This window comes from Diadema antillarum, unplaced genomic scaffold (genome assembly GCF_040938485.1).
Source record: "Diadema antillarum isolate AM-2024a unplaced genomic scaffold, OU_Dant_1.0 scf00000009, whole genome shotgun sequence".
Lineage (NCBI taxonomy): Eukaryota > Metazoa > Echinodermata > Echinoidea > Diadematoida > Diadematidae > Diadema > Diadema antillarum.
The window spans coordinates 2,705,772-2,728,691 of record NW_027270898.1 but is presented as its reverse complement, the minus strand read 5'-3'; the positions used below and the strand labels follow the sequence as shown (position 1 = coordinate 2,728,691).

Genomic DNA, 22,920 nt, shown 5'->3' with positions numbered 1-22,920 from the left:
CTCAATCCTCTAAAACCATGGCACCACTGTACTACATCCCCACTAACTTATCACTGTCTTCCAAATAGTATCAACAGTATCAAATGTGGAATAAATTATATAATCACTCTATGTCCAAGGCACATGAAACTCTTGGTTTTTGACTGGTTATGAAGTTCATGTACAGCTGTAGATGCTGTCTTTTGCCCTGGCATTATCTCATTCTGTTTTCAATCCAAAAATGGATTTCATGCTGATATTGATTTTTGTCCTTGCAGTGTCCCCCAGGAATGAAGCAGATGGTACTAACCTTCTTCACCAGTCTCCTGGGCCGAATCAAGCAGCCTCTCTTACCCCACGTCAATGTCTACAGACCCGTACATGTGAGTATTCCCTCTTTCAGCCCTGTTATGTAGAAAGCTTACTATATACACCTCGCATATTTGACACAAATTGGCCTTGAATGAACATCAAGAGTAGCTCCTATGCAAGCTAGTATGCAGTGATGGAAAAAATTATCTCCAAAGTACATTTATGAGCCAGCATTCAGCCTCATTTTAGGTTTTTGTTTTAGTTGCATCTTGCAGCTGATGTAGACATTCTTTCAACCATGTATCAATTTCGTCATTTTCTGTTAGTTTGGTCATGTGGGAATGGTGTCACATTCATTTTGTGAGCTTTTGTGTTGTTTCCTGAAACATGTAACATAACAAAGTGTGCTATAGGACGGTGTGACCATGTTGTATGACATGTTTTCATTAGAAAGCAGTTTGAGTTCAAGTAATGTAAAGAGAAAGATATAATTGCCTTCTCTTTCTCTCTCACGTGGTTCATGTTTCTTACAGAGGCTGGTCAAGGAGTGTGGAAAGACACGGGCAGGACCGACCGAGAGAGAAGAGATACAGTTTTTGTGCATTGTGTGCTTCAAACTCAGGGAAGATCCCTATCTTGTCAACTTCTTTCTTGAAGTAAGTTTCATAAATGCAATATGTTTTTTTTAATTATTTTTATTGAATGTGATAATGTTATGCCTTTTTTGCCCGACTGAATTTCATCTGCAATGATCCATTACTATATAAGGACCATGAATGTTGATCCGTAAATGTAAATCCGTAAGAGCTTGACTTAAATTGTACGTTCTGCAGTGTACATATCACTACAAGTATATTACTGATTGCACAGATGATGGTTATACATATTTTATGGGAGTTCCCTTATGTATGTTTCTTTGATAGTGTCGCAATATGATGTACCTACTCATAGATGTAAAATATGTGTTCTGTACATTGTAACATGTGCTTGACATGACATGAAGAAACATGTTTGTAATAGTAGCATAATTTCTCTTTGTGTCAGATGTATGAAATTTTCTCTTTGTATTTTATTTTACTTTTAAAGAAAATAAATATGCTGCAATGAAATGAAGAATGCAATACTAACCAACTTAAAAGAGAATGGAAACCAAATGTGGATTGAGTGAATGCAGCAAGATTAGTAGAACACATCAGTGAAAGTTTGAGGAAAATGGGACAATCTGTTCAAAATTATGAATTTTTAAAGTTTTTGTGCCACCATATGCTCATGAGAAAATTAAAACACTTTGTGACATCTTTTGTGAAAAACAATGTAAAGAAAATATTAAGAAAATTCAACATTTTCACTTTTCTAGCATAATGAAAGAGCTGCTGACTTTAAATACCTCTTTCAGACAGCAGGGGAAAAAAAGTGCTACCTTCAATGTAGGTCAGCAACAAGTCAAGGGAATGCCAAAATTTCATTAGAAATTAAATTTTGATGAATTATCTTGATATTTCTTTGTGTTCTTGTACATATGTAATGTCACAAACTGTAGTAGTCCTCTCCAGTGATGACCGCACCAAAACTTTAAAACTTTTCAACGGATTGTCCAATTATCAAACTTTGCTGATGTCTTCTATCGATATTGCTGCAGTTACGCAATGCACATGTATATTTGGGTTTCATGTCACCTTATTCAGGGCCCAAGACACTCTGGGGGAAGACAGCGGGGTGCCAGCAAGACTCCATTGGACATGAGTCATGCTGAGTTCAGCGTAGTGGACTCCCTCCTCAAGCTGGTGCAGAGTCCAGTAAGTACTCCTAAACGCTTGCCTTTAAAGACCTAATAAAATGGTTTAGGCATTTTTTTCTCAATGATGTAATGATAGTAAATGTTAAATTCTAAGTAATTCTATGGTTGTGCGGGGTTTTTTACTGTTCTGAATTTTGTTCTATATTTGTTAACATAATGGATGCAATTTCCTCGGTTTTGGAAAACTTGCTATACTTTCGCCGCATGCGGCGCACTATCACTTCTAAATTGTGATGACGTCTAAGAACGGAGTCGTTCACGACCAGTCTAGCCGTAGCCAGCGAGATGGCAAGGCTATGCTAGCGCAGCGCAGCGACAGCCGGCCGGCGCGGCGGCTGCACTGGCTAGCGCTGGCGGGGGAGCGAGCTAGCGAGCGCATAGCAGGTGCTGCGCTGCACTATTGCCATTGGCTAAGCCTTTAGACAAAAGAATATTTAATGAACTATATCGGATTTAATACTGCCAATAATACAGATTACAACTGTGGTACGCTTGGATATCCATTATTTTCGGCAAACTCGTGAAATAGGCCCCACCACTGCGTGTCTGTACTAATAGTAATACTACGGCGACTCGCTTGTTTCAGCCCCACCGTGTGGCGTTCATCTCGGTAGGTAAGCACGGCAGTGGGGCTGCCTTCCACAGTGAATACTCGTGAATGCGGCGAAAATGACTTCATAATAAGGCCCTCGACTAATTTAACGGCCAATTTAAACATAAATACAACCCTACCTAACCCTAAACCCTAGGAGGACCTACCCTTGCTTGCTATAAATGCACGGGTACGGTGCACGAGCACTGTGGTGGGGCCTATTTCACGATAGCCCCACCACCACTGCGTGTCTGTACTAATACTACGGCGACTCGCATGCTTTATAGGCCTAGACCTACTCGTGAATCCAGCCCCACCGTGGCATTCATCGGTAGATAAGCACGGCGTTTGGGCTTCCTTCCACAGTATGATTTTTAGCATAAAACAAAAACTACTCGACCAAAATTGACGATAATTCTTGGTATCGTTTTTCTTAGAAAATGGCGCATCTAAATTACTGTAACAAATGTTGCAGAAACTGACTATGGGAAACTGGTTAGGCCTTTTTTTTTTTTTTTTTTTTTGAGCCACGACCCACCCTGTAACAACATATCCCCCTAACCGTTAGGCGTTAGAGTGTACCCTCTGTACTACTACCAAAGATTCTGCTATTACTACTTACTAGTCTACTAGACCTAGTGCCGTAGTGGTAATAGTACTACTACTAGTAGTAGTACTAGTAGACTACTACTACTAGTAGACTACTAGTAGTAGTCTACTATAACTTCTAGTAGACTGCTACTAGATCTACTACTAGACTACTACTGGTAGTTTAACTTGTAAGCGCCGGCCGACGGGCCAGGCCACGGCCGGGACGCTCCCGCTTGCTTGCTGCGGCCGGAGTAGCCGCTCACTTTGTGAGCGAGCTGGGCCTGTTCTTCTAATCTACTTACTAGACAAACAGTTACAACTTACAATGTCAATCATGTAGAATACAGGTTGTATATCCTTTCTAACGTTAAACTATATGGGGGCATACCAGACATACCACTCTGTATTTCCCAGGCGATCGTTTCCGTGAGGTCTATTCTCGGGCTTGGTGCCATGTTCATACGCTCTTGCACTGGCAGCGGGGGAGATGCAGCTGGTTCATATCGGTAAGGTGCAGCCCAACGATAACGTTCTGGTTCATCGGCTGCCTCTCCCTACCCATCTTCCCCTTCAACTTCATGTGCCTCCTCTTCTTCTCCGCTATCGTCAGAGCTGCAGTCTTCATCATCATCATCAATGTCGAAGTTTACCCATATAGGGGAAGACATTATGCTCGAGGTACCAGGTATCTGTGCAAGCTAACTTAGTGATAATGTACGTGGTAATGCGTACATGTCGACAGTCAGTGGGTCGACCGGGCCGGGAGCGCACATCCCGCGGGGCCCGGGCCTGGCCGGGCTAGCTATCGTGTACGCGCGTGTACCAAGCTAGTAATCTGAGTGCTTGTGCTGAGCGGCGTCTGCTAACTGAGCACAACTCCGTGCTTATACGTCATCAATCGGTTCAGGGGTGTTGGTCACGTGACTATCTTTTTCGCAAAAGCTGCAACGGGGTCCTCCAAAAATGTGATATTTGGGGGAGTTTCTAGAAGCGATAAAAACCGGAACGACACTGACAACATATTTACATTGATAATCATGACATATATTTTACATTTCTTTTGCATATTAAAACATTTTGCAAGCATTTTATTAGGTCTTTAAAGCTCAAACATAGTTCTGAGAAGGGCTCAAAATTTTATTGTGCCATTTGGATCTTACTTGCAATACATCAAAAGGGACTACCGAGAAACTTACCTGGCTGACACGATTTGGCGGGATGATGAGTTATTTTGGAGTATTTTTAGATCATAATTGTGGAATAATTTTGATCATAGTACACAACTTTTATTCCAGAAGGGCAATCCCCAGCATTGTTGGGAGGTAGAATGTTTCGAGTTGAATCAATCTTGCACTTACAATTACAACTTGCATGCAATTCACTCTAGCGCAGAAGATCAATGGATACTTCTGTGGCCCGATTTTTCAATTATTAATAATCAATAATGACAAATTACGCTGCAACCACAATCAGATAAGCTCTGAGATTGTGGACTTCCAGTGAACCGTTTTGGCAAATTTTTTTTTCATTTTCATCATTACACAACTGAAATTGTGTTACACCGTATTACACCGTTGTTCTACACGTTTCATATCATATGCAATCGTGTACATTTTGGAGCAATAATCGACAGCTCTGCAGGCATACGAGAACTATGTTTTGGCTTTAAGGACCTGGTAACATAGGAAACGAGACATGAAACTCGTCACTTTAAAGACGAGTTAGGTGATACGCTTGGGGTCATCAGATATCGGTTATCCGTGATCGACAAAGAAAAGAATGCAATATAGCACCTGGAAGTTATAATGAGATACTTAGTTGAACTTTTTTGGGCCTACATTATTCAGATCACATTTGTTTTTCTGTCACACAAACTAGGTGGAAATTCTGTGCGTGTGCGACTAAGTTGATTTACGGACTTTTTGAGTACGTACAGTGCATAAACTTAGACCCCGTTAACGGTGCCGGGCTGGGCGGAGCCGCGGCCGCGGCCAACCTCAATTGCGAGGCCGAGCCCCGCAATTTAGTCCGTTTACACTGCCGGACTCGACCGCGCTTTTGATTCAAACCTTTCATTATTTTGTCGTAGTGGCGCTCTACTTGTAAACAAACGCAATTTGGTATTGTCTGGTTTTCAGATCCTTTGCCAACTGAATTCCGTGGCGACGAAGTCGCCGTTCGGGCAAAGGCTTTTGCCGAAGGAGAAAATCCTTTGCAGGACAAAACCACCTTCAACTATACTAGTTTTCGACGTTGCAGTGGTTAATATCCTGAATAGCGAAATAGTACAGGCGAGGGTTTGGAAGCCAGACTAGAATTGGCCGCGCATTTAGCCCAGTTTGCGTTTACACTGAGAAAAAGGCCGGGCGCGACCGCGGCTCGGGCCGACGGCTCGAGACCACCTCCAGAGCGTGGCCTAATGCGAGGCCAAATTTGGCCCCGCATTTGGCCTTTTGCGCGTTTACACCGAAATGAAGGTGGGCTCGGCGCGGCCGAGCCTCACACTGTAAACGGGGTCCAAGGGATCCTCGGCACGTACAAATAAAACATGACAATTAAGTGTTTATAACCATCCTGGCTTTAACAGTGGCCTTTTAAAACATGACCTTTGACCATTATTTACATAACCAATATGACTCCCTCTAATCTTGCTATCATAATGATCAGTTCAGAGAGCTCTTACAGCTATACAAGCCTGTGAGCAGCAGTAAAACCAATGAAGCCTCCGATACAAAACAAGGGATACAGAGCAAGTGAGTCTGTTTACATGAGAATGTGATTTATCCTGGACGAAAGTGATACCTCAATTAAAGAGAAAAGGGCAAAAGAAAAACGGGCCAAACGTACGGCTCCAGCGAAAGAGACATCGCCTTTAACCATGTAACTATAGGTCTCCTCCAACTAAGAGTACACTTTGAACGAAAGCTTATACGTGAATGATAATTTATGACGATCTCACGTGATCGACACACATTCAAAGGGGAGAGTTAGAAGTGGAAGGAGTGCTTAATCGTGTCATTAATAATTCCTAATCAATGACACCCCTACTATAGGCATATCATAATTTCTCATCTAAAATCAATGGCCTATAGGACTCATGCACCATTGCTTGTATCTTGCATAAACTTTGTTTTTTAAGCTTTGAGTGAAACGTGTCATAACATAACTCTGTAATTCCATCAGCAGTGATTGACATGATAAAGAAGAGAGATATATCACCGTATTGAACGCTTAGAACCTAAGGGGGGGGGGGGTATTATAGCATGATACTCGGTTCTTTACTGCCCAGATGCCAACAACACCCATCACCCACGGCCACGCATAGAGAAACAACCATGGCGAAAATAAAACTTTCCTTTCTCATAGGCAGAATGACACAGAACCCCGTCAAACACACTTCACTTTTATTGGCAGGGATGGACATGAAAAAATTCATTACTAATACTAAACAGCGTATGCATTCCATTCATGTGGCGCGAGATACCTCTATAGCAACATAAAGCCTGTCTTCAACTCCGTTGGTCGAACAATGACAACTTGAAATTTCAAAGAGATGAGTGAGACGCTATATTCACCTGGCCTAGAGTTAATTTATTCAGTTCTCATTCCTACTTCAAGTTGGGTTATGTTAGTGTAATCATTCCCATCTGCAGTATAACAAAACCAAAGTGAGGGAAAAGGGGAGAGAAAAACGAGAGGTGGCAGAAGTAAAACTGCATGCACAACTGCAATCCATATCATTGCGTGTGACAAGTGAAGCAAAGGTATTAGTTGTTATAGCAGTGTTTTATGAGCATAAACAGGCAAATAGACAGACAATGTCAAATATAAAAACCATCAATTTAATGTCAGAGAAGATGGTAAACAAGATGCATTGAAACTGTAACTAAATCGCTGCTCTTCGACTCGGTCAAGGAACGTCCAACTTTATATTCAACAAAAAAAAATGTTAGGGGAAAGAAACAAATTTAGATATAACATTCGTAAATTAAAAACAAGAAAAAGAAAATGTCCACGTCAGGATTTTAAAAAACGCCGCACGCCGCATTATATTCTAGATGGGAATACGGTGTTGATGCAAAGGTCCAATGATTGTCTCATTACTTTAAAAGCGATCTATGGTTCCCTTACCATCACCAGTACCACACCACAATGACGTCTCTAAAATCAATGGTAGCACATTTATCATTGCATCGTGTATTAACTCCCTTTTCCTAAACTACCAGTGGAACGTGTCATATTATAGTGTGTATTTCGATCAGTAGTGATTGACTTTAAAGAAGAAAGATAATGCAAAAAATTGAACGCTTACCACATTGCTTATAGGGCTATTCCAGTTTGGTACTGATCTGTTCTATTCTCCAAGATGCCAGCAAAATATATCACCTATGGCTAACTAGTGAAACAGCCATGACGAAAATAAACGACAGAGAACCCCGTCATAATCACTACACTTGGAAAGGTGTTGCCCGAAATTCCTCATTATGACGCAATATCAAGTCACTTCCTTCCCTGCCTGTCTTTAACTTCGTTATTTGGTCAAACAATAACAACCTGGAATTCCAAAGAGATAAGCGAGACGCCATGCACCTGGACTAGAGTTAATTAATTCAGTTCCCATTCATGTTAGTTATGTAAACGTACACGTTCCTAAATATCCTGCTACAGTATAACGAGAACAAATGAAGAGAAAAGGAAAGAGAAAACGAATGGTGGCAAGCGGGGTACTGTGTCAAGGGGCAATTTACAACATTACGTGTGACAAAATTAATGAAGCAAACCCAACCTCCAAACTCCAATGCAAAACAAGGGAAATAGAGTAGCTGTGTTCATGACATAAGAGTGAAGCTGAACTGCAGAAAAAAAAAAGAAAAAAAGAAATAAAAGGAAAAAGTCCTGCGGGACTCGATTAACTTCTCTCCTTCCGGTCGGGCATTATAAACACGCAGCGTGCTAAGCGATTCTGCCACACGGAAGATCCGATGATCTTGTGCGAAACTTAAATCTATCTATGTATGCTATACACAACACAAATTTACATTGATATTCAGTTTTTTGGCTATATACGTCAAGTGACTGATAGCGCTATTCAACTTCCCACGAGTGGCCGCGTGGATTCGATCAATATACAGTTACAAAGATAAATCGGGAATCGTTTCAACCAGATTCCATTCTCATTTTCAGTGATCGACAACGAAAATAATGTTAAGTAGCGACTTGAAGTAATATTGAGAAATATTCGTGAAGTCCAATTCTTTATACAGTCCTACATAATTCAGATGAAATTGTTTCTGTCATGCAACTAATTGAAAATTTCGTGTGGTGTCGGCGTGTTCAAGTAAGTTGATTGGAAAGGATATGTGAATGAATATTTACCAATAGGTCTTTATATTGTAAAAAAAAATCAAACATGGCCATGCGGTCTTTTAAGAGTCATCTTCACTTTAACATTTGTAATTTCAAGTCCAAGTTGCCTGTCAAAGCAATGTGGTCTCCAACACAAAACAAAGGGATATTGTGTGTGTCTGTGTGTGTGTGTGTACCTGTGTGTGTGTGTGTGTGTACGTTTACATGAAAACGTGATTTCTACATGGACGAAGGTGAATACTCCATAAAAGAAAAAAAGCAAAAGATATAAGTATTTTGTTTCGTGCTCCTTTGGGGTTCGAACCCGTACGTGTGCAACATCACGTCTCTTGTGACGTCGCCTTTATCCTCTCGGCCATGTACGTCTTGACGAGAAAATTTGAGGAACGTAAGCTTATAATGTGAAAGATGATTCAGGAATCGTTTGGTCCACATCCCATTCTCATTTTCAGTTTTTAGCTGCAAAATTATCAACCTGATGAGGAGATTTGAAAAAATAAAATGCATGATTACTGCAGCTTATTGTCTGAGCTACCACATACTTAAGTTTGAGAGGAAATGGAGCAAAATCAGCTGAAATAAAGGTGCTTAAACGTTGTCAAGTCAATGCATGGTTTTAAAAAAAAATCACCTCCCATAGACATAACACGTCAACTTGTCTGATTTTGAGTCTTTACCTTTAATCACAATTTGAAGTATGATGGTAAGTCTTCTCGAACTAAGAGTGTGGAACGGAAGCTTCTACGTGAAAGACGAATCATGACGATCACCCGTGACCGACACATCTTCAAAGGGATCAGTTATTAGAGGTGGAAGCCCTCGTGCCAAGATATTGTCTCAGCAATTCCAAAGCAATGATACCCTTACATTTAGGTATACCATAATTTCCCTCTGAAATCATTGGTATTATTCATGTACAATTGCTTGCCTTGTCTATAAACTTTGCTTTACAAACTTTCGGTGAAAGGTGTCATAACATAATTCTGTAACTCCATTAGCAGTGATTGACTACATAAATAAAGATATATCAAATTGAACGCTTAGCGCGTATAACTAAGGGGGATTTTAGCCTGATGCTGTGCTATTCACTGCTCAGATACCAACAATACTCATCACCTACGGTTACGTATAGAGAAATAGCCATGACGAAAATAAGGTTTTCCTTTTCTTTGGCAGATAGACACACAACCCCTTTGAACACACTATAATTGACAAGGAGGGACATGAAAAGTTCATTACTACTACTAAACAGTGATGCCTTCTACTCATGTGGCACAAGATACCTCTATAGCAACATAAAACCTGTCTACAATTCCGTTATTGGGTCAAACAATAACAACTTGAATTTGAAAGAGACGAGCGAGACGCCATACACCTGGCCTAGAGTTAATTTATTCAGTTGCCATTCCTGCTCCGGTTGTGTTATGTAAATTATTTTCCGACCTGTCTTGTGCAGTGTAACAGGAACAAACGTAGAGAAAAGGAAAGAGAAAACGAAAGGTGGCAAGCGGGGCACTGTATACCAAGGGCAATTTACAACATTACGTATGATAAATGAAGCAAATCCAACCTCCAGCCTCCGACAAAAAAAAGGGGGAACTTGAGTGACTGTGTGTCGTGGGGTAATGACATCGGAATGAAGCTGAACTGCCAAAAGAAAAACAAAGAAAGAGAGAGAAAAAAAAATAATAGCGTCCTGCGGGTCTCAAACATCTCGTCCTAAGGTGGTGTGTAATGACCATGCAGCGCGCCAAGTGACTATAAAGCCACACGGCTGTCCCGAAGATTGGATGTGAAATTTATATCTCTATACCATATACAACATGAAAAAGTTCATTACTACCACTAAACAGTGATGCCTTCCACTCATGTGGCACAAGATACCTCTATAGTAACATAAAACCTGTCTACAACTCCGTTATTAGGTCAAACAATAACAATCTGGAATTTCAAAGAGATGAGCGAGACGCCATACACCTGGACTAGAGTTAATCAATTCAGCTCCCATTCCTGCAAGTTATTTAAACGTACATGTTCCTACCTATCCTGTTACAGTATAACAATAACCAATGAAGAGAAAAGGAAAGAGCGAACGAAAGGTGGCAAGCGGGACACTGTAACAAGGGGCAATTTACAACATTAAGTGTGACAAAATTAATGAAGCAAACCCAATCTCCAAACTCCAATACAAAACAAGGGAAATAGAGCAGCCGTGTTCACGGGTTACGTACACTTGATAAAATAATATGATAAATGACATCGGAGTAAAGCTGAACTGCCGAAAAAAAAAAGAAAAAGAAAGAACGGGAAAAGTCCTGCGGGAGTCGAACTTCTCTCCTTCCGGTATGGCGTTATGAACACCCAGCGCGCTAAGCGATTACGCCATACGGCTGTCCTGAAGATCGAATGAGAAACTTAAATGTATAATAACACTGTCGTTATAGCGTTGACTTGTGATGGCGCTATTCAACTTCCCACAAGTGGCCGCGTGGATTCGACCAATATCCAGTTGCAAAGAACAATCGGGAATTGTTCCGTACAGATTGCATTCTCATTTTCAGTTTTTAACTACAAAATTGTCGACCTAATGAGGAGATTTGAAAATATAAAAGACATGATGACTGCAGCTTATTGTCTGAGCTACAACATACTTAAGTTTCAGAGGAAATGGAGCAAAATCAGCTGAGATAAAGGTGCTTAAACGTTGTCAAGTCAATGCATGGTTTTAAAAAAAATCACCTCCCATAGACATAACACGTAAACTTGTCCGATTTTGTGTCTTTACTTTTAATCACAATTTAAAGTATGATGACGTCATCAAATTTTAAAACCATGACATGGACTTGAAAGGTAAATGTTCAAAGTAAAACATATCTGAATTTGGGGTAATATTAAGCTTAAACAACAGAGATACGAGTAAATGAATGTCAGAAACAGTACCTCAAAAAAATTAATTCCACTTTTTTGATTTCAGATGATGATATGATGACGTCATGAGTTTTCCTGGCAATATCGGTACTTGAAACGTTATTTCCAATTCGTATGCTTTTGTAATATGCAAGAGAAATATAGGGTCAATGGACGATTTAAAGAGCTATGGCGAAATAAACAAAGACATGTTTTTTCACTATATTTGCAGAAAGACGCGCGCGCGGAATTTCAACTTTGACGCCAGTGCATTCCTTTGTTATAGGTCAAAATCGATCGGAAATCAATGAATATTGTTACTCAAAGTATCAGAAATCCAAATCGGTCAAAAAAATTGCATTTTCATGTTAGTTACGCCCTCTGCGCGCGAAATTGCGCGGACGGACGCGCACGCGAGAAAATGTTTGAAACGCTTAAAATTGTCTGAAACTTCGAGATTTCCCATTGGGAAGTCGTTTTGAGCCTTTTAAAATTTTGACGCGCGCAAACGCGCGCGTAATGATGACCTGGGTAACTAGCGTTAAAATGTAAGATAGAGCGTGACCTGAACTTTATGTCCACCGAAAATGATACAGAAATGATATCTAGTTATGAAGTTATGATCGATCATGTGACAAGGTCCGAAAATCACAAAATGGCGCCTAGATGACGTCATAGATATGTTACTGTCATGAAAACCTTATTGTGGCTAGATATTGTTATGAGACATGTTGACTGAAAATGTCATGTTATTCCGTAATGTCATTGTTGAGATATTGACGACACAAAATGTGGCAGAAAGAAAGAAGAATAAAAAAAAAGAGAAATTTTGACAATCACAATAGGTGATACGCTGATAGCGTATCACCTAATAATGGGTGGTACGATTAAATTGATCTTCATTTGCTTCCCACCGGGGTACATTAAAAAACCATGAATAGCGCCCACCAGCTGCGTGTCGGCAAATACACGTATGTGCATTGAAGCGTACACTCATTGATAAACGATCTATTCCAGTCGAGATTCTTTGGCTGTGTGTGTACTTATGTGGAGAACAGTGATAAAGCAGTACACAATTCGTTACACTGATTCTCAAATATATCCAAGCCGGGCCAGGCTTTCCACACCATGGTATCCCTGCATTACTTGGTCTTTTAACTCCAGACATGACTACCTCCTCCTTCCAACTACGGAATCTACTACTGTATAAGCTGTTATTTTCGTGAGAGTTTAATTTTTGTGAATTTCGCGAATCACAGTTGGATCGTGAATTTAACAACGCGAGAAAATGTCTACATGTGCTTTGTTACTAGATCACTAATGTAAAGGTTGGTGTCAATTCGCGAAAATGTCTATGACCTTGTCATTCATGAAAATATCTGTATGCGAAAATAACAAGGTATACAGTATTCTTTTATCTTTTTCTCTTTTTTATTTTTTATTTTCATAATTATATTTTTCTTGCTGTTGTTCCAAATTGAAAGCTGGAAGGGTATTTTTCCAAATATGAGACATGTAGAAATGTTTTGATCTCGACAAGAATCTTAAGAGTGACATCATTCTGTGAATTGGATTCTGTGACAGCCTAAGGCCCATACCATAATGCTGTAAGTGCTAGGTTAACTTCATAAACTTTGGTATAATTATCATGGTTCAGTAGTTTCACATGTCAGCCAGCTTGCGGGATATTTCAAGGTCTTTTTGTAAATATTTGTGGGATATTTGAGTATTTTTCATCATATGCAAAAATAAGCTTTGAAATGATGCCATAATGAAGACAAAGAGGATAGGAATTGCCATTATCATTATCACAAATCTAAATGTCCACAACAATTTCAAGTAAGTTTAATAGAGAATTAGGAAGATGCTCCTTTAATCGCAGAGGACAATAGTCTTTGAAACCTGAAGCATAGCATTGATGACAATGTTCAGAATCACGAGAATATATCTGCACATGGCATGAGATTTTCTCTGTGAAGCAAAATCAGCCAGGCAAGACATTCACGAGAACTATTGTATAGTAGGAACAGATATTTCCCTCTCCTCTTCCCCGCTCTTTCAGTGTACTGCAATAAAAGGAATTACTACATTGGCATTTATAGTCTTACAGTCTTATCGCACTGATGTTTTAAGTTCTTGTCTGTCACGTGTAACGCATATGGACTGACCACTGACACCTGAAAAGAGCTGTAACTCAAGAAGGGTTAATGACCTTATGCCAGAAATGAATCTCTAGGGTCATAGTGATTGGACCTGGTGTGTTGACCTTGGCTGTAGATGCTGTCAGTGTCATAATGTAGAGTCCAGTCGCGGATTTCCTTTCTGTAATCTTATCAGCTTTCTCTGCCCAGCTGAGGGAAAAAAAAACCCAACAACGACAGAGAAAGGATGCCATGCGTGATAAGTGAGCCTCATTCAGTGGACCGCTTTCACCGCAAACACGGCACAATCAGATGCAGCATTCTAAAGATAGACTCAACACAACCGGGACAAATTTCCCACGATGTCTTGTTCAAATGGATGCTTGCTATGGTATAGGCGGCTCTTTGTCACAGATAGACTATTAAATGTTTGTAATGAGCCTGTAGCGGTCATTGTGTCCACAAAAAAAATGCATGTTGGAACCCAATTCCATTCAGTATGGAATTTAGTGCACGAAAGAAAATGAAATTGTCATCAGCATTCAAAATTATGATTACATTTGTGTGTGTGTGTGTGTGTGATTAAGGGCCAATTGACATGTTTTTGCACTCTTTTCTTTCCTTTTTTTTTGGGGGGGGGGGCAGTTGCATCCAAAGATTTGACAGCTTGCATTCACAAAGTCATTTAATAATATCATTTCTATTGATGGTACATAGATTAGTTTGTTACCTTTGGGATTCTGAAATCCCCATAGGCTTTATGTAAGACCCACCAGGTTTCCAACAATAGGGAGTTAAATGTGTGAGATACAGGAAGGTTACATCATCTCTTTTTATTTGATTTGTAATGTAATTCAGAAAAACATGTATTTCCATGTAGTATGTATATAGTATGCTTTAAAATATTTCATTCTCATATCTGATGAAATGCAGCTATCACTGCTTGGAGTGCTCATATAACCTCCCTTGTGATAATGATTGTTTTCCTGGGTAGTCATCAATTGTCATGGTTTCAATGGGACCATGCTTGATTGACCATGTTGAGCACCTGGCTTTGTGATTAATGCTTCGCTCATCTTTGATTGTTCAGTGGAAACGAAATAGAGATAGATTGGTAGCCGTGTAGATGGATACTATAAACAGACAGACAGACAGATAGATAGATGAGTCATTGAAACTGAATAATTTGTGTGGAAAGTAGACAGACAGATATAGAAAGATGGGGGGGGGGAGAGAGAATGGTGAATCATATGACTATGATCAGTTGTGCCGGAAAGGGGGGGGGGGGGGGGCTCTGAATACATGTGTAGAAGAGAGAGAAAGATATTGGTCAACAGTTGCATTATATGTGAGACACCATGGATATTTGTCACAGCTCTCGTGTGTATAGATTTCATACATCCCTCTCATATCCTGTCTTTGTCTAAAAAAAAAAAGAATAGATGTAGCTATATTATCTTTTCCATATCACTGGCCTTTTTCTATACTCTCTCATCTTCTGCTCTGTTCCATTCTTTCCCCTTTTATCTTGCCATACCACACTATATGTTGTTATTGGTACATGTATATCTTCTTGAAATGCAAACAAAAACATCTGTCATTATGATCATCCTTTCCCTCTTTTGCAATGAATGCTTATCATGTTTCAAGGTGTTTGTCCGCTTTAATCCTTGATGAAAACTACAAATGTTTGTAGTCGTTTGTACAGTAGCTCGCATTTGCTGCCTGTGGACAGTCAGAGCTATGATCTGGTTGGTGTTGTGAAAAAAAACAAAAACAAAATTGAATGACTGCCTGGCATAGAGAAATATACATGTAATGCTAGCAGGGATTTCATACCTGTTCAGGTCTAGTGTTTCCATAAACTCATATCTTTTAATTGTTTCTTTGTTTATCTTTAACATTTATCTGTCATAAATTCAATTCCTTGATTCCAGGATTCAAGAATAGCAGTGAAGGCATGCGAGGGGCTAATGCTGTGTGCCAGCCTGCCAGAGAAGCAAGCCGCAGAGTGCATGGTGAAGAACACCCAGTTCTGTACCCTCCTGGCGGAGCGTCTCTGCACCCTCTACAATGCCCTGCCCCTCTCCATGGACCCTGTCGATGTGGAGAGCGTGGAGGCAAAGTGGGGGTGAGTGATCCATCGCTTTCAGTTTACAGTGCCTATCCATTGGGGGCGCTGTGATGATGTTGTTGTCATGGTTATTCCAGACGTCAGTCTGATTAAAAACATAGGATGTGTGTGAGAGAGTCACAACCCATGCATGTAAAAGATCCCACTTCATGCATTCATCGCAAGGAGTAGGGTGCATACTAACCCAGTGAAGTGGTCCCGCCTCACATCCAACTGGACCCCATGGAAAACCAGTTGGTGCAGCTGAAGATTGGCTATCCAGCCATCTTGTCAGATGGAAAATAAAAACATAAACACAGACAAAGTAGCAGAGGTATTATCATATTCCGAAAATCATCTATTGGACTGGATGTAATGGCAGTGGACATATGCTTTCATTAGAAAAAAAAAATGTACATGATAACAAAAATACTAATTTGTTTTCAGAAGATCAGTTTTGGATTATTGTGTTAGCATTTACAGATAATGAGGCAGCAGATGTAATAGAAAATATGACTAATGTTGATGTGCACCAGACACATACAAAAAGCATTTCGCGCATGCACTTTTGCCTTCAAAGGTGTACACCCATAAAGTACAACAATCCCTTTTAGGTGGCAATATATGTGAAGAGATGGTTTCTATTTGCACAAAGTCAGTGTTTTGTCAGGTGGTGAGCCAGTGTGTCTGTCGTACAAATAAAAGGTCCCTGGGATGAGGCCCAGAGAAACCAGGTGAGGTGTACATGTTTTCTGTATGTCTATATATGTGTGTGTGTGTTTGTATGCATGTGTTTGTGTGTGTGTGTATGTGTGCGTATGTTTGTGCCATCCCTACGACTTTACGGGCAAAACACACTAGAGATGGATGTCCCAAGAATGACAGAATCACAGTTCATGCATGTGGAGAAAATAATGCCTCTTCTCATGGAGAATAGGGTGCAAGTTAAGCCAGATGCAGTAGTCCTGTCCACACACACTCTTGTTACGACCAAAATCACTCTGAGAATGATCGCACAAAAGAAACAATCAACTGATGTTCAGGCGGTTTATTAACAGTGATATTGTGGGTACAGACTGGTAATCGGTTTCACATCAGTACAATAATGATCACTAGAAACAAATATACGTCAGTAATGGAATCACTTACTCACTAAATCACGAAATCCCTACAGTTTCCTGGTAGTGTCCAAATACGATGCTTGATGCACAAATGAATGATCCGTGATGCACCGATGAATGATTCCTTCGACGTAAATCCAGAGGCGCAGGTTACGATAGTCCACGGTATAGATCCGGGGTAAAATCCACGAAATACGTCCACGGCGAAACGTGCAGAGTCCAAACGTTGTGACGACCACGTCCAGTTGATGCGTTGAATGATGATTCACTTTATATTGTCCAGCTATGAATCCAGCCCGTAACAGCTTTGTCGTAGCAATGTCCATTGACATTAAAATATGGAGTCCAATGAAGGCACATTAATTCTCTGCAGGCAAAAATGTCTCCCAGGCCTTATCTCCACAAACATAACAGGTCAGCAGGTAACACAGGACTGACTATAACAAGTCGCTTCAGAGCCAGAAGTGACGTAACTCTCAGAGCAGAGGTGTTGGGTACTCTGCCTACTGCAGAATTTCTCTGGCTTATATACTATCCATTCACCCCCTTCTAGCACATTCTATAACTCTCTCCAACCTACTAGCCAGTCTAAGTTCCAGGAAACCTGGATGACTCACTGCCTAACTATGTACAAAACATCATTACCAAGAATAACTACCAATCACATTGGGCTACAGGGACAGTGCCTCACTCAGCCAAATATGTAAGCACTTCCCAGAAAATTCTGGAAAGGGTGAAATCATTCTAGATTGAGTGAGTTATAATGTATTTCCTCTTACATGCATGTACTGTGTAGTTACATTGTATACCACCTAGAAAATTCTCCACTGATCTGGTCAGCCTGTATGTACTATATCTATACCACATAGAATGTTCTCCATTAATCTGGTCCACCTGTGTACATACACATTAAAACAGCCAGGCATACAGTACATCATACATGTATGTGTACATAACTACTAGTGTGTACATTTGTGACACCATCCCCCATGGGAAAAAGAAAGCCTTGCTGTAGCAAGGGTTTCTTTTACCTTCACAATTTCTCATTGTTATTGGCAACGAATGTGAGGTAAAGTCCAAGTCAAGCAACAATAATCACATATTATCACATGCCTTTTGGATAGCTGTATTGATTCCATGTTCTCTTTTCATGGATACTATTTACAATGATATTGCTTGGATTCTCGGAGCTTATATAATCATATCAAACTGTTTTGCACACATTAATGAATATGCTAAACACATACACTGGAAATAATATGCGGTGAAAACTTTTCACCTTTGATACTCTCTTCATGTTACACTCTTGACAGAGCGTCGGCAATTACATTGTTTTTGCCTGCCACATGTTTGATTTTGAGTGCATATGGCTGCGTCATCATGCTCCATCTGAACAACCTGTTGTTCTTCATTTTGAACCGGTCTAAAAAGACCAAGGGGTTGTGGTCAGTATAGACCGTGATCTCCCCTTTGCTATTTGTCAAGTACACTTCGTATTGTTGGAGGGCAAGGATGAGACTGAGAGCCTCCTTCTCAATTGTGGAGTACTTCTTCTGGTATGTGTTCAATTTTTTGGAGAAGTAGCTAACTGGTCGTTCAGTGCCTTCTTCATCTTCTTGGAGCAAAACCGCTCCCACTCCTACATCGCTAGCATCTATTGCCACCTTGAATGGCTTTGCAAAGTCAGGAGCTGCCAAAACAGGCTCATTAGCAAGGACTGCCTTTAGTTTCTCGAAGGCTCTTTGACACTCATCAGTCCACGTGTACTTCGCCTTGCCCTTCAGCAGGTTTGTTAGGGGGGTGACTACAGTGCTGAAATTCGGTACAAATTTCCTGTAGAAACCAGCCATGCCCAGAAATCTGAGCAACTCCTTCTTGGATTGGGGGATGGGAAAGCCTAGTATAGCCTCTACCTTGGCTTCTCTTGGCAATACTTGTCCCTGACCGACTACATGCCCGAGATACACCACTTTGGCCTTCGCAAATTCACTCTTTGCCAGATTAATCACCAATCCGGCCTCCTTGAGTCGATCGAAAAGTTGCCGCAAGTGTGTAATGTGCTCCTCCCACGTGTCACTGTACACTAGGATGTCATCAATGTATACTACACAGTGGTCAAGTCCGGCTATGATTTGGTTTGTCAGCCGTTGGAAGGTGGCCGGAGCATTTTTCATGCCGAATGGCATTACTTTGCATTGGAACAAGCCATCTGGTGTAGCAAAGGCAGAAATCTCTCTGGCTTTGTCGGTCAAGGGCACTTGCCAGTATCCCTTTAGAAGGTCTATTTTACTGACATATGCAGAATTTCCGACCCTGTCAATGCAGTCTTCAAGTCTGGGAATGGGGAAAGAATCTGTTTTCGTCACGGCATTTACCTTGCGGTAATCTATACAGAATCTTTGAGACCCATCCGGTTTGGGCACCATGACGATTGGGGAGCTCCAACTGCTTTTACTCGGTTCTATTATGTCATTGTCTAGCATGTATTGAACCTCTTCCCTTACTTTTTGCAGTTTGCTTGGGTTTAACCTGTAAGGGTTTTGCTTGATAGGGTCAGCATCTCCTACATCAACATCATGTACAGCCAGAGGGGTGCAACCTGGTTTGTCTTTACACAGTTCTTTGTACTCATGTAACAGACTAGTCACATCTTTCCTCTGATTATCAGGTAGGTAGTTCAGTGCCTCATCTACTTTCCCTAACATCTCTGAGTTAGACAACCTGGCACTAGAGGGCTCACTTCCATGCTCATCTTGAGCTTCCCCCTCTTCCTCTACTTCCTCTTCTACCACCTGAGCTACGCCTACCGGCTGACTAGCCTTTCTCTCATAGTACTCTTTCAGCATGTTTATGTGACACACCCTCTGATCTTTTCGTCTGTCTGGCGTACTGATCACATAGTTCACATCATTGAGTTTCCTTTTGACACAGTATGGGCCACTGAACTTGGCTTTCAGTGGTTCACCTTGTATGGGCAGCAGTACAAGAACTTTGTCACCTGGATTGAAAGTTCGGGCTTTGGCATTTTTGTCTGCCTTTCTCTTCATAGAGTCTTGTGACACTTTCAAGTGTTCCCTAGCTACCTCACAAGCCTTTGAAAGCCTTTCACGAAACTTTGACACATAGTCAAGTAGGTGGACCTCATCATCCTCAGTCATGAATTTCTCTTTGATGAGCTTCAGTGGGCCCCTGACTTCATGACCGTACACCAACTCAAATGGGCTGAAACCCGTTGACTCATTTGGGGAGTCCCTCGTTGCAAACAGCAGGAAAGGGATGCCCTTATCCCAATCCTCGGGATACTCCTCACAAAATGCCCTAATCATTATCTTTAGGGTCTGGTGGTAGCGCTCCAATGCACCTTGGGACTGGGGATGATAAGCTGACGACTTCAGCTGCTTCACACCCAAACGATACATCACCTCTTGAAATATGCCTGACATGAAATTTGACCCTTGGTCAGACTGCACTTCCTTGGGCAACCCATACCTAGTGAAAAACTGCACTAGAGCATCTACCACAGTCTTAGCAGTGATATTTCTCAATGGGATAGCCTCTGGAAACCGTGTAGACATATCCATGATTGTCAAGAGGTACTTGTGACCCGACCTAGTCCTAGGCAAAGGTCCAACACAGTCGACTAGAACCCGACTGAATGGTTCTTCAAACGCAGGAATCGGAATCAATGGCGCCGGCTTCACTGAATGTTGTGGTTTACCAGCCACCTGACATGTGTGACAAGTCTTGCAAAACTCAGCCACATCCACATTCAACCCTGGCCAATAGAAATGCCTCATGATCCGATCTTTTGTCTTTCTGACGCCTAAATGGCCGCCAACAGGTAACTCGTGAGCAATCCTCAAGATCTCACCGCGGTAACTAGGAGGGACAACAACTTGACGGACCACCGTCCAATCCTCATCAGCTGGCCTATGGGGAGGTCTCCACTTCCTCATCAAAATGCCATCTTTGACATAATAGCACTCAGGGACCTTTTCAGCCTCAGCCTCAGAACACGCCGTCTGAGACAAGCCTTTCAACTCAGAGTCTGCCTGCTGTGCTTCAACCAAGGAAGACTTGCTAAACAGCCCATCACTGTTAGCCTCGGAGCCTAATACAGCAACCCCATCATTCAAATCCTTGAAAAAGGTTTCTGCCAACCAAACACCGGAATTCTCCTCCACATCAACAGAATCCGCATCATCTTGAACAGCTCTACGAGCCTGAGACCTAGTCACAACACAATCTGGGAATATCCCAGGAAACTCCTCCTGCAACTGCTCAGTTTCAGCAACCACCACTGGTTTATCCGAAACAACTGGAGACACAACCACCTTATCCCCAGCCAAGTCATTCCCCAACAAGAAGTCAATGCCTGCCATGGGCAACTCAGGAACAACTCCAACAGTAACAGGACCAGAAACTAGGTCACACTTCAAATCCACTCTATACAGTGGCACTGACATATAACTGCCATCAACAGTCTGAATCAAGACTTTTGCATTCACTGCACTATCTGGTGGAAAAGTCATACCACCATCCACCATCAACGACTGAGAGGCCCCCGTATCCCTCAGGATGACCACTGGCTTACCTGCCTCACCAGAAGTACATGGGGTCACCTCACCATCAAACAAAAAGCTACGATAGCTCTCATCCACCTGCTTCATCCTATCTTTGAATTTGGGAGATTGACTTTCAACGGCCTGTGTTTCACTGAACGGGACACTGTTTTCGGGTAGGACACTTTTTGACATGACAAATCCCAAGTCCTTCTTTGTTTTGTTTTGCAACTTCCAACATTGTGACTTTACATGCCCTGTCTTGTTACAGTGAAAACATTTGATGACATTTGCACTTGTACTGGACCCTTTGTCAGATTGAGGCTTTGGTGCCGATGAAGTTTCAGAACTCGTGCCTTTTTCAGAACCAGCATTCTTTGGATTGCTCGACTGAATTTTGTCTCTCTTGTTTCCAGAGAAATTCCTGAAAGGTGGTCTGTTGTCATTTCTGTGGGTCAGCTCATACTCATCAGCCATCAAGGCTGCTTTATGCAAACTTGTCACTTTATGATCATCCAAATGCGACCTCACACTGAAAGCAACACTCTTTTTGAATTCTTCCAAGAGAACAACCTCACGTAGGTTATCAAAGTCCTGATCCACTTTCAGGGACCTGTACCACCTATCAAACATCATTTCTTTTTCACGAGCAAACTCAACATGTGTCTGGCCTGGTTTACGATACGAATTTCTGAACTTATGTCTGTACGCCTCTGGCACCAACTCATAAGCATTCAACACAGCTTTCTTGACTGTAGCATAGTCACGTGATTGCTCTTCAGAGAGAGATGAGTACACATCGGCTGCTTTGCCGACAAACACACTTTGCAGGAGCAAGGGCCAAAATTCCTGTGGCCAATTCAAACTGTTAGCCACCTTCTCAAATGACACAAAGTATGCATCAACTCTGTTTTCTTCAAACTTTGGCACCAATCGAATGTTCTTTGCCAAATTAAATTCAGAGGGAGCCTTTTCCTGAGTTCTTACAGTCTGTGCATGAGCCAATTCCATCTCACGCAATTTCAATTGTTGCTCAAGTTTCTTCATTTCAATTTCTCTTTCAATTTCTAATCTCATCTTCTCTTTCTCCATTTCCATTTCTTTCTCCTTCATTTGCAATTTAGCAAGCTCAAGCCGTGTCTGATCTGAAATTTGAGCTTGATCAGGAGTATGAATTTCTTCTTTGAGCTCCATGTGACCAGCTACTAAGTCAAGAATTTCTGCCTTCCTTACACCTTGTGGAACATCAACATTCAAATGCTGTGCAACAGCGGTCAAATCACATTTGCGTAACCTTTGCAAATCTTTGAGGGACAAATCTGTCCTCTGAACAAATGCCTGAACATCCATTGTACTGATTGACATTGTCACACTGTATTACACACAATATACAATTGAACAATCAACTCAACTCGTATTTTGTCTGTACCAATATTC

General features: G+C 41.3%; 1 protein-coding gene across 1 annotated transcript in view; it reads left to right on the top strand.

The window, feature by feature from the left end:
- LOC139719896 (FHF complex subunit HOOK interacting protein 2A-like) overlaps positions 1-22,920 on the top strand; it is a 57,454-nt gene that overhangs the window by 5,685 nt on the left and 28,849 nt on the right. Inside the window, exons 4-7 of the mRNA XM_071631284.1 lie at positions 258-362; positions 825-947; positions 1,977-2,087; positions 15,625-15,818. Of these exons, the coding sequence (XP_071487385.1) occupies positions 258-362; positions 825-947; positions 1,977-2,087; positions 15,625-15,818 (533 nt within the window). The remainder of the gene's footprint in view (positions 1-257; positions 363-824; positions 948-1,976; positions 2,088-15,624; positions 15,819-22,920) is intronic.